The sequence below is a fragment of the Heptranchias perlo genome, chromosome 2 (assembly GCF_035084215.1).
Source record: "Heptranchias perlo isolate sHepPer1 chromosome 2, sHepPer1.hap1, whole genome shotgun sequence".
NCBI lineage: Eukaryota > Metazoa > Chordata > Chondrichthyes > Hexanchiformes > Hexanchidae > Heptranchias > Heptranchias perlo.
The window spans coordinates 6510333-6522716 of NC_090326.1; the positions used below are offsets into that span (position 1 = coordinate 6510333).

Below are 12384 nucleotides of genomic sequence, written 5' to 3' on the forward strand. Positions count from 1 at the left end.
CTCTGACTCTCTCTCTCGGTCTCTCTTCATCCCTTGGTCTCTCTTTCTTTCTGTCCCTCTCTCTCTTTCTCACTCCATCTGTCACTCTCTATGCCAATCTCTCAGTCTCTCTCCCACACTATGTCTGTCACTTTCATTGTCTCTCGCTCTGTTCCTCTCCCCTCTCGGTCCGCTCCTCTCCCCTCTCGGTCCGCCCCTCTCCCCTCTCGGTCCGCCCCTCTCCCCTCTCGGTCCGCCCCTCTCCCCTCTCGGTCCGCTCCTCTCCCCTCTCGGTCCGTCCCTCTCCCCTCTCGGTCCGCCCCTCTCCTCTCGGTCCGCCCCTCTCCCCTCTCGGTCCGCCCCTCTCCGCTCTCGGTCCGCCCCTCTCCCCTCTCGGTCCGCCCCTCTCCCCTCTCGGTCCGCCCCTCTCCCCTCTCGGTCCGCCCCTCTCCCCTCTCGGTCCGCCCCTCTCCCCTCTCGGTCCGCCCCTCTCCCCTCTCGGTCCGCCCCTCTCCCCTCTCGGTCCGCCCCTCTCCCCTCTCGGTCCGCCCCTCTCCCCTCTCGGTCCGCCCCTCTCCCCTCTCGGTCCGCCCCTCTCCCCTCTCGGTCCGCCCCTCTCCCCTCTCGGTCCGCCCCTCTCCCCTCTCGGTCCGCCCCTCTCCCCTCTCGGTCCGCCCCTCTCCCCTCTCGGTCCGCCCCTCTCCCCTCTCGGTCCGCCCCTCTCCCCTCTCGGTCCGCCCCTCTCCTCTCGGTCCGCCCCTCTCCCCTCTCGGTCCGCCCCTCTCCCCTCTCGGTCCGCCCCTCTCCCCTCTCGGTCCGCCCCTCTCCCCTCTCGGTCCGTCCCTCTCCCTCTCGGTCCGCCCCTCTCCCCTCTCGGTCCGCCCCTCTCCTCTCTCGGTCCGTCCCTCTCCCCTCTCGGTCCGCCCCTCTCCCCTCTCGGTCCGCCCCTCTCCCCTCTCGGTCCGTTCCTCTCCCCTCTCGGTCCGCCCCTCTCCCCTCTCGGTCCGTCCCTCTCCCTCTCGGTCCGCCCCTCTCCCCTCTCGGTCCGCCCCTCTCCCCTCTCGGTCCGTTCCTCTCCCCTCTCGGTCCGCCCCTCTCCCCTCTCGGTCCGCCCCTCTCCCCTCTCGGTCCGTCCCTCTCCCCTCTCGGTCCGCCCCTCTCCTCTCTCGGTCCGTCCCTCTCCCCTCTCGGTCCGCCCCTCTCCTCTCGGTCCGCCCCTCTCCCCTCTCGGTCCGCCCCTCTCCCCTCTCGGTCCGCCCCTCTCCCCTCTCGGTCCGCCCCTCTCCCCTCTCGGTCCGCCCCTCTCCCCTCTCGGTCCGCCCCTCTCCGCTCTCGGTCCGTTCCTCTCCCCTCTCGGTCCGCCCCCCTCCCCTCTCGGTCCGCCCCTCTCCTCTCTCGGTCCGCCCCTCTCCCCTCTCGGTCCGCCCCTCTCCCCTCTCGGTCCGCCCCCCTCCCCTCTCGGTCCGCCCCTCTCCCCTCTCGGTCCGCCCCTCTCCCCTCTCGGTCCGCCCCTCTCCCCTCTCGGTCCGCTCCCCTCTCCCCTCTCGGTCCGCCCCTCTCCCCTCTCGGTCCGCCCCTCTCCCCTCTCGGTCCGCCCCTCTCCGCTCTCGGTCCGCCCCTCTCCCCTCTCGGTCCGCCCCTCTCCCCTCTCGGTCCGCCCCTCTCCCCTCTCGGTCCGCCCCTCTCCCCTCTCGGTCCGCCCCTCTCCCCTCTCGGTCCGCCCCTCTCCCCTCTCGGTCCGCTCCCCTCACTCACCAAATTCCCAATTATCGAGTTTGTCAAAACCAGACTCCATCGATAGCTGCTGCTCCCTGCTCCCTCCTATCCAATCTTTCCTCATTGCTAAAATTCTCCAGTCCTGGCAACATCCTCATAATCTCCTCTGCACCCTCTCCAGTGCAATCACATCCTTCCTGTAATGTGGTGACCAGAACTGTACTCAGTACACAAGCTGTGGCCTAACCAATCTTTGATACAGTTCTAGCATAACATCCCTGCTCTTATATTCTATGCCTCGGATGATAAAGGGATGTATTCCATATCCCTTCTTCACCACCTTATCTACCTGTCCTGCTACCTTCAGGGATCTGTGGACATGCACTCCAAGGTCCCTCACTTCCTCTACACCTCTCAGTATCCTCCCATTTATTGTGTATTCCCTTGCCTTGTTTGTCCTTCCCAAATGCATTACCTCACACTTCTCCAGACTGAATTCCATTTTCCACTTTTCTGCCCACCTGACCAGTCCATTGATATCTTCCTGCAGTCTACAGCTTTCCTCCTCACTATCAACCACACGGCCAATTTTTGAATCATCTGCAAATTTCTTAATCATGCCCCCTACATTTAAGTCCAAATCATTAATATATATCACCAAAAGCAAGGGACTGCGCCCTGCAGAACCCCACTGGAAACAGCCTTCCAGTCACAAAAACACCAATCGGCCATTACCCTTTGCTTCCTGACACTGAGCTAATTTTGGATCCCATGGGCTTGTAATTTTTTGACCAGTCTTTCACTCCGTGTCCATCACTGTGAGGCCTCCCCTGGTGTGTCAGCTTTCTGTATTTCTAAACACTTCAGTGTATTTCATTCCATGTCCAAGACTGTGAGGCCTCCCCCGGTGTGCCAGCTTTCTGTGTTTATAATCATGGGGCTAATATCCGACAAATTCCCTGGACCAGATGGCTTACTTTTTCGGGTTTAACAGAGATAGCTGCAGGGATAGTGGATGCATTGGTTATGATCGTCCAAAATTCCCTAGATTCTGGAACAGTCCCAGTGGACTGGAAGGTAGGAAATGTAATCCCCCTATTCAAGAAAGGAGGGAGAGAGGAAACAGGGAATGACAGGAGTTAGTGCAGGCGCAGATAACGAACGCTGGAATCATCTATTGTTGGGAGAAAATGGCTTCATTAAGTGTGCAACGCTGATTTAAAGTGATAGACACCATTTTGGGACTTAACGCTCAATTCTACGCACAGTCATGACCCCGACCATCTGAACGTGTCTTAGAGTGTCTGGAGGACCCCCCACCGGCGCTATTTAAAGGGACCATGCACGATTTACAGGTTAGTGGCTAAATTATTGCTTCTGGCTGCCGAGACATTTGTAACTGTTTTTGGAGGTCTCCTACACTTGAATACTAATACGCAGGGACATTGTCTAACATTTAGAGCCGGGACGTTCAGGACTGAAGTTAGAAAATGCTTCTACACGCAAAGGGTGGGAGACGTTTGGAACACTCTTCTACAGACGGCAGTTGATGCTAGCTCACTTGTGAATGTTAAACCTGAGATTGATAGATTTCCGTGAGCCAAGGGTATTAAGGGATATGGGGCTAAGGTGGGTATATGGAGTTAGGTCACAGGTCCACCATGATCACATTGAATGGTGGAACAGGCTCGAGGGACTAAATGCCACTGCCACTTGCTGCCTCTAGATATGCGCCACCTTCTCCTGCAAGAAAGCGGGATGTGTGTCTGGGTGATGTGCCTGTCATGGTTGAATAGCTAGTGCGTGTGGCCTATGAGTTGTGGGTGAGCGGCTTGAAACAGTGTTAATGTGTAAGGGTGAGAGGAAACATCTGATTGGAAGAGTTGAGTCCTGATGGAAAGAATTTGTTGGTATGTGGGTGATGGGGGTGCAGTGTGTGGTGCAGTTTGTAGGAGACTCCACTTGACAGTTGACCTCACTCACCTTGACCACTCGTGACAAAGCATTGAACTTCTTCCTGCACTGCATCCATGTTCATGATGCTGTGGGCCTGGCATTGACTTCGTCCCCCGCTGCCTCCCACTGCCTTTTGGATATATGTCTGGAGGGCCTCTTGCTCCCCCCCCCAACCCTGCAGATATAGGATGTCCCTCCTTCTGTCCATCTCTTGCACCAAGGTCTCCAGTGCATCATCAGAGAACCTTGGTGCATGCACTCTCACAGGCCTGGTACCAACTCAGATCGGCAGATTGGTGAGGTCTGGTGTGCAGATTGGAGGATGTGGGATTTAGTAGTGTGCAACCTTTATTCAATGTTTTAACATAACTCATCAGTGTGTAAACATAGGGATGGGACCTGCATCTGTGTTTTACGTGTGCGATGTCTGATCTCTGTTCAGACTCCGTGCAGACAGTAGACTGTTATTTTCAGCAAATAACAGGTACCAGCGACCTTTAAGAAATTTCTAAGAAACATCCTCCCTTTAAGAGATTGAGCTCCCCTGGTGGTGGAAAGTGCGAATTGCATTGATTCCACCTGCAAGGCCTGGAATGGAATCCTGATTGCAGGTCAGTCCTCTGGTGGGCTGAAACTTGTGACCTGCCTGTGCAGGAGTCATCGGGCGGGGGTAATAGCACATCACGCTACCAACGCCCGAAAACGGCCCTTATCCAATTTTTCCCCCATGAACTTTGAGACACGCTCTGAAATGAGTTGATAAATAGCCTCAAGTTATAAAGGTTTCAGTGATTGCAGAATACACAGTGTCTGGTGGAGAGAGAATCAGACACCGTATGATACAAAACTGACTCTGCTCTGAGAAAGTCTTCAGATCCTCTCATGATTTAATGATTTGAACACTTGCAATGAAGGGATATTTCACCACATTCTTCAACTGCTCTCTGAATTTCGTTTGGGTCACGGCATAAATAAAAGTGTTTGTGCAGCAACTCAGGAGCTGGAGCATGTATCCCAGTTCTAGTATCAACTGAGATAGAAATACAGACTCAAACCCCAAATAAAACATCCGGTTCCATATAGAATGTACGAATAACAATGCCCATAACAGTATGAAATTCCCCGAGATAAGAAACAGTAAAATGATGGATTTCCTTCTGCTCTCCATCTCTGGGTCTCTGGGACTCTCCCCACTGCTGTGACCCCGGAGTCTCCTGCGGGCTCTGCTGGCCACTAAAATGCATCTGACGGTGAAAGCATTGAGCAGCAGAATCAGAACAAATGGGACCCCCGGGGTGAGGATATACTGCAGGAGTTCGATCACTCCCCACACACGTGATTCCAGAACACTGATTGTTACCAAACAAAACCAGGGCATATTGTGAAGTTGATACCAACCCGTGAACATAAAGTACCAGGAAATGTTCTTCAAACAGCTCAGCAAAATCACTGTTCCCAGAACCACAGCCGCCGTTCTCTCGGTGCAATATTTAGTTTTCAGCTTCTCACAACAAATGGCCACAAATCGATCAAAGGTGAAAGTGACGGTGAACCAGACAGAACAGTCTGTGGCTGCAAAAAGCAGGACGGCGTGGATATTACACAAGGGGATGGAGTACAGGAAACGAAAGTGACTCTCATAAGCAATCGGAATCTGTCTGAGTATCAGATCGAAGATAATGACCATTAAATCCCCCGCTGCCATCGCCACCAGGTAGCGAGTGACACATTTGGAGAGACCACACTTTCCCCGAGACAGGGTCACAATCGCCAGTAAATTAACTGTAAGAAAGGGAAACAAACAGGGGAATTATACATCAGGCAGGGACACTGTGTAAATATTAGCACAGTCTCTGGAGCCCCTATAAGTATCAATACCGTCTCTAGATATTCTGTAAATATTAATTCCGCCTCTGGATCCTCTGTAAATATTAATACTGTGTCTGGATCCCCTGTAAATATTAATACCATCTCTGGAGCCACTGTAAATATTAATACCATCTCTGGAGCCCCTGTAAATATTAATACCATCTCTGGATCATCTAAATATTAATACCGCCTCTGGATCCTCTGTAAATATTAATACTGCCTCTGGAGCCCCTGTAAATATTAATACTGCCTCTGGAGCCCCTGTAAATATTAATACCGCCTCTGGAGCCCCTGTAAATATTAATACCGTCTCTGGATATTCTGTAAATATTAGTACCGCCTCTGGATCCCCTGTAAATATTAATACCATCTCTGGATCCTCTGTAAATATTAATACCGCCTCTGGATCCTCTGTAAATATTAATACCATCTCTGGAGCCCCTGTAAATATTAATACCGCCACTGGATCCTCTGTAAATATTAATACCATCTCTGGAGCCCCTGTAAATATTAATACCATCTCTGGAGCCCCTGTAAATATTAATACCATCTCTGGAGCCCCTGTAACTATTGGTAAAGTCTCTGGATAACCTATAAATATTAATACCATCTCTGGATCCCTCGGTAAACATTATTACAGTCTCTGGTTCACCCTGCGAATATTAGCACTGTATCTGTATCCCATGTAAATATTAGTACCGTCTCTGGAGATCCTGTAAATATTAGTCCTGTCCCTTGATCCCCTGTAAATATTAGTAGTGTACGGGATACTCTGTAGGTATTATTACCATCCCTTGATCCCTTGTAAATATTAGTACCTTCTCTACATCCTCTGTAATTATTAATAACGTGTCTACATCCCATCTAAATATTAGTGACGTCTCTGGATCCTCTGAAAATATTATTACCATTTCTGGATCCCTCTTTAAATAGTAGTAGTGTCTCTGGATACAGTGTAAACATTAGTACCATCTGTGGATTCCCTGTAAATCTTAGTACAGTCTCTGGATCACCTGTAAATGTTAGTACCAAATCTGGATTCACTGTAAATAATAGGACTGCATCTGTATCTGTCTCTGGATCACCAGTGAATACTATTACCATCTCTGGATCCCCAGTAAATTTTAGCACCGTCTCCGGATCCCATGTAAATATTACTCCTGCCAGGGGATCCCCCTGTGATTATTAGTACAATTTCTTACTCCTCTGTGAATATTAGTAACTTTGCTGGATTCCTGTAAATATTAGTACTGTCTCTGGATAGCCTGTAAATATTAGCACTGTTTCTGGATCTTCTGTAAAAATTATTACCGTCTCTGTATCACTCTGTAAATATTAGTACCAACTCTAGAACTGCTATAAATATTGGATCCCCAGTATATATTAGTGCTGTGCCTGGATCCGCTGTAAGTATTATTACTGCATATGGATCCTGCAATGAATATTAGTACCATCTCTGGATCCCATGTAAGTATTAGTACCATCTCTGGATCCCCTGTAAATATTATTATTTTCACTGGGTCCCCTGTAAAAATTAGAATCATCTCTGGATCCCCTGTAAATATTATTATTTTCACTGGGTCCCCTGTAAAAATTAGTATCATCTCTGGATCCCCTGTAGAATCAAAGAAAGGTTACAGCACGGAAGGAGGCCATTCGGCCCATTGAGTGCACACCGGCTCTATGCAAGAACAATCCAGCCAGTTCCATCCCCTGCCCTATCCCCGTAGTCCTTCAATTTCTTTTCCTTTCAAGTACTTATCCAGTTCCCTTTTGAAAGCCACAATTGAAACTGCCTCGTGCATTCCAGATCCTAACCACTCGCTGTGTAAAGAAGTTTTTCCTCATGTCACCTTTGGTTCTTTTGCCAATCACCGTAAATCTACCTCCTCTGGTTCTTGACCCTTCCGCCAATGGGAACAGTTTCTCTCTAACTACTCTGTTCATGATTTTGAATACCTCTATCAAATCTCCTCGCAATCTTCTCTCTTCCAAGGAGAACAACCCCAGCTTCTCCAGTCGATCCACGTAACTAAAGTCACTCATCCCTGAAATCATTCTGGTAAATCTCTTCTGCACCCTCTCTCAGGCCTTCATATCCTTCCTAAAGTGCGGTGCCCAGAACTGGACACAATATTCCAGTTGTGGCCGAACCAGTGTTTTATAAAGGTTCATCATGACTTCCATACTTTTGTACTCTATGCCTCTATTTATAAAGCCCAGGATCCCGTATGCTTTTTTAACCGCTTTCTCAACCTGCCCTGCCATCTTCAACGATTTATGCACATATACCCCCAGACCTCTCTGTTCCTGTGCCCCTTTTAGAGTTGTGCCCTCTAGTTTATATTGCCTCTCCTCATTCTTCCTGCCAAAGTGTATCACTTCGCATTTTTCTGCGTTAAATTTCATCTGCCATGTGTCCGCCCATGCCACCAGCCTGTCTATATCCTCTTCAAGTCTATCACTATCCTCCTCACTATTTACTACACTTCCAAGTTTTGTGTCATCTGCAAATTTTGAAATTGTGCCCTGTACACCCAAGTCCAAGTCATTAATACATATCAAGAAAAGCAGTGGTCCCAGCACCGACCCCTGGGGAACATCACTGTACACCTCCCTCCAGTCCAAAAAACAACCGTTCACCACTACTCTCTGTTTCCTGCCTCTTACCCAATTCTGTATCCATCTTGCTACTGCCCCCTTTATTCCATGGGCCGCAATCTTTATGATAAGCTTACCGTGCGGCACTTTATCAAACGTCTTTTGAAAGTCTATATACACCACATCAACTGCATTGCCCTCTTCTACCCTCTCTGTTACCTCATCAAAAAACTCCATCAGGTTAGTTAAACACGATTTGCCTTTAACAAATCCATGCTGGCTTTCCCCAATCAATCCACACTCGTCCAAGTGGCTGTTAATCCTGTCCTGGATTATCGTTTCTAAAAGTTTCCCCACAACTGAGGTTAAACTGACTGGTCTATAGTTGCTGGGTTTATCCTTACACCCTTTTTTGAACAAGGGTGTAATATTTGCAATTCTCCAATCCTCTGGCACCACCCCCGTATCTAAGGATGTTTGGAAGATTATGGCCAGTACCTCCGCAATTTCCACCCTTACTCCCCTCAGTAACCTAGGATGCATCCCATCCGGACTGGGTGACTTATCTACTTTAAGTACAGCTGGCCTTTCAAGTACCTCTTCTTTATCAATATTAGGACCATCTCTGGATCCCCTGTAAATATTAGTACCATCTCTGGATCCCCTGTAAATATTAGTACTGTCTCTGGATCCCCTGTAAATATTGGTACCCTCTCTGGATCCCCTGTAAATATTAGTAATGCATCTGGATCCTGTGCACCATTATTAGCAATATTAGCACCATCTCTGGACCCCCTGTAAATTTCAGTACCATCTCTTGATTCCCTGTAAACATTAACACCATCTCCGGATCCCACTGTGAATATTAGTACCATTTTTGTTTCATGTTAGTATCATATCTGGATTCCCTGTAAATATTAGCACCGTCTCTGGATCCCCTGTAAAGATTAATACCGTCTCTGGGTTTCCTGCAAATACTAGTAATGTCTTTGCATTCCTCAGTAAATATTATTACTGTCTCTGCATTCCACTCTGAATGATACTAACATTTTCTTGTCCCCTGTAAGAATTAGTACTGTCTCTGTTTCCCCTGTAAATATTAGTAGAGTCTCTAGATAACCTATAAATATTATTACCGTCTCTAGACCCACTGTAAATATTAGCACTGTCTCCAGATCCCTTGTAAATATTAGTATCTTCTCCACAGCCCCTGTAAATAGTAATAACGTCTCTACACCCCTGTAAATATTAGTAGATTCTCTAAATCCACTGTAAATATTATCACGATTTACAGTGGATTGAGAGAATCTGTATATACTTGTACCGTCCTGTAAATATTTGTACCGTCTCTGAACCACATATAAATATTAGTACCATCACTGGAGCCCCTGCAAATATTAGTAGCATCTCTGGACCACATGTAATTATTATGAGCTCTCTAGATCCCTCTGAATATTAGTACCATCCCTGGGTCCCCTGTAACTACTAGTACAGTCTCTGGATCCACTATAAACGTTCTACTGACCCTGGATCCCCTGTAATATTAGTACCGTTCCTGGATCCCGTGTAGTTATTAGTAGCTTCCCTACATCACCTGTAAATATTAATTATGTCTATACCTCCCCTGTAAATATTAGTACCATCTCTGGACCACCTTTAAACATTAGTATGGTTTCTGGATCCCTCTGTAAATATTATTACCATCTCAATATCAATGTGTGAATAATAGTACAATCCCTGGATCCCCTGTAAATATTAGTACAATCCCTGGATCCCCTGTAAATACCAATGAATTTTCTACATCTCCTGTAAATATTAATTCCATCGCTGGATCCCGTGTAAATATTTGTACCATCTCTACATCCGCTATATTTATTTGTAACGTCTCTACATCACCTGTAACTATCAGTACCATCTCCAGATCCCTTGTAAATATTCGTACCCTCACTGGATGGCCTGTCAATATTGGAACAATCTCTGGATCCCCTGAAAATATTTGTACCTTCTCGACATCCCCTGTACATATTATTAATGTCTCTACATCCACTGTAAATATTAGTAACGTCTCTGTATCCCCTGTCAGTATTAGTACCGCCTCTGGATCCCCAGTAAATATTAGTACCATCTCTGGATCCCCAGTAAATATTAGTACTGTCTCTGGATCCCCAGTAAATATTAGTACTGTCTCTGGATACCCAGTATGTATTATTTCCATCTCTTTATCCTCTGTTATTATTAATACCATTTCTGGATCCCCTGTAAATATTAGCACCGTCTCTGGATCCCCAGTACATTAGCACCGTCTATGGATCCTTTGTAGTTATTAGTAGTGTCTCTGGATCTCTCTGTAAATATTAGCACTGTCTCTCAATCCCCTGCAATTGTTCATAGCTTCCCTTTGTAAATATTAGCACCATCTCTGCACCCCCTGTATATTAACACCGCCTCTGGATCCCCTGAACATTAGCACCGTTTCAGTATCCCCTGTATATTAGTACAATCTCTGAATCTGCTGTATATTATCACTGTCTCTGGACCCCTTGTACATTAGTACCATTACTGGATCCCTTGTATATTAGTGCCATGTCTGGACCCCATTCAAATACTGACACACCCCAAGGACCCTGTGAAACATGCATACATTCAGAATCCCTGAAATACAGCCTCACTCTCAGGGATCCATTGTGAATTAAATCTCACACCCAGAAAATCCCCTTAAATATATCTCCCATCCCTGTTCCACCCATCAATATATCTCCCTTCCCGAGTGCCCCCTTTAATTTTTGAGCTGGATATAAAAATTTACCATCAAATCGTACAGCAGCAAATGCAGGGCAGGGGACAAAAATAACAGTGATACAGTGAAACCTGGTTTATAGAATTAATAACTGGATATAGTGAATTACCTGGAACAACAATGGCAGTGAGTATGGGACAGGGCAAAAAAGAACAGTAATGCAGTGAAACATGGTTCATAGAATTAACAGCTGGATATCGAGACTTACCAGTGACATCGACAGCAGCGAGTGTTGGTCAGTAAATGACTAGAAGAGCAATACAGTAAGATATGGTTTATATAATTAACAGCTGGATATGGAGACTTGTCATCAAATCGAACTGCAGCGAGTGTGGGACAGGGTACTACAAGAACAGTCATAAGTGAATCATTGGTTATAGGATTAATAGCTGGATATCGAGACTTACCAGAGACACCAACAGCAGCGAGGGGAGGATAGTAAATTACTTGTAGACCAAGAATCACATAAAGTATCCGCTCCTCGAATGCCAGTGAATCATAAAGTAGATACAAAACTTGAAAAGGCCATAATGGGCTGTTCCAATCTGTTGTTCTCAGATTCCGACCCATTGTTGAAATATTCCAATCTATTGTTCTCAGATTCCGATCCATTGTTGAAATATTCCAATCTGTTGTTCTCAGATTCCGATCCATTGTTGAAATATTCCAATCTATTGTTCTCAGATTCCGATCCATTGTTGAAATATTCCAATCTATTGTTCTCAGATTCCGACCCATTGTTGTAACATTCCAATCTGTTGTTCTCAGATTCTGATCTATTCTTTCCCTCTCTGTGGAGTCGCTGATCCCTGTTAGTGCCGGAGGTGATGCTCCCACTGACACTATGGGATAACACGTTGAAAGAAGTCGCTTATTAATAGCAGAGAGAAACACTCCAGTGACACAATTAGGGCCCACGGAGACTGACATTAATTACACTCACTGAACAAACAGATTCAGTTAAACCAAACAATTTTTATAACATAACATATATTTAACCAAATATTACAAAGATAGAAAGCCCAAAGCCCAGTATACTATTTTAATGAATATTTGGAAGAACAGAAACTATGAGACCCACAGTCTGGCAGCACTGATGTGAGGAGAGAGCAGGTTCATTTACATATTGAGCCCCACACAGAGCAGGAAAGGCCCAGGCTCGATCCTCGGCCTGTGCTGTGTTATTCAGGAATGAGGTGGGCCAAGTGGAGCAAGTGTCAGAAGGGTAACATATAGGGATCAGTGGTCATAGTATCATAAGGTTTAGAATAGCGAGGAGGAATTGCTGGACTTGGTTCAAGGGAATGAGGTGGGCCAAGTGGAGCAAGTGTCAGTGGGGGAGCATTTAGGGAGCAGCGATCATAGTATCATAAGGTTTAGAATAGCTATGGAAAAGGACACGGACCACTCTAAAGTAAAAATACTCAATTGGAGGAGGGCCAATTTCAGTGGAATGAGAACAGATC

At 46.9% G+C, this 12384-nt stretch overlaps 1 protein-coding gene across 1 annotated transcript; it reads right to left on the minus strand.

Moving 5' to 3' along the window:
• Positions 1–4531: 4531 nt before the first annotated feature.
• LOC137332881 (probable G-protein coupled receptor 139) lies at positions 4532–11596 on the minus strand (the record flags this gene model as incomplete). Its single annotated transcript, XM_067996865.1, has 3 exons — positions 4532–5433; positions 11326–11433; positions 11485–11596. Coding segments are annotated over 3 exons (1122 nt in total), but the record flags the coding sequence as incomplete, so codon positions are not given.
• Between the last annotated feature and the right edge of the window lie 788 nt (positions 11597–12384).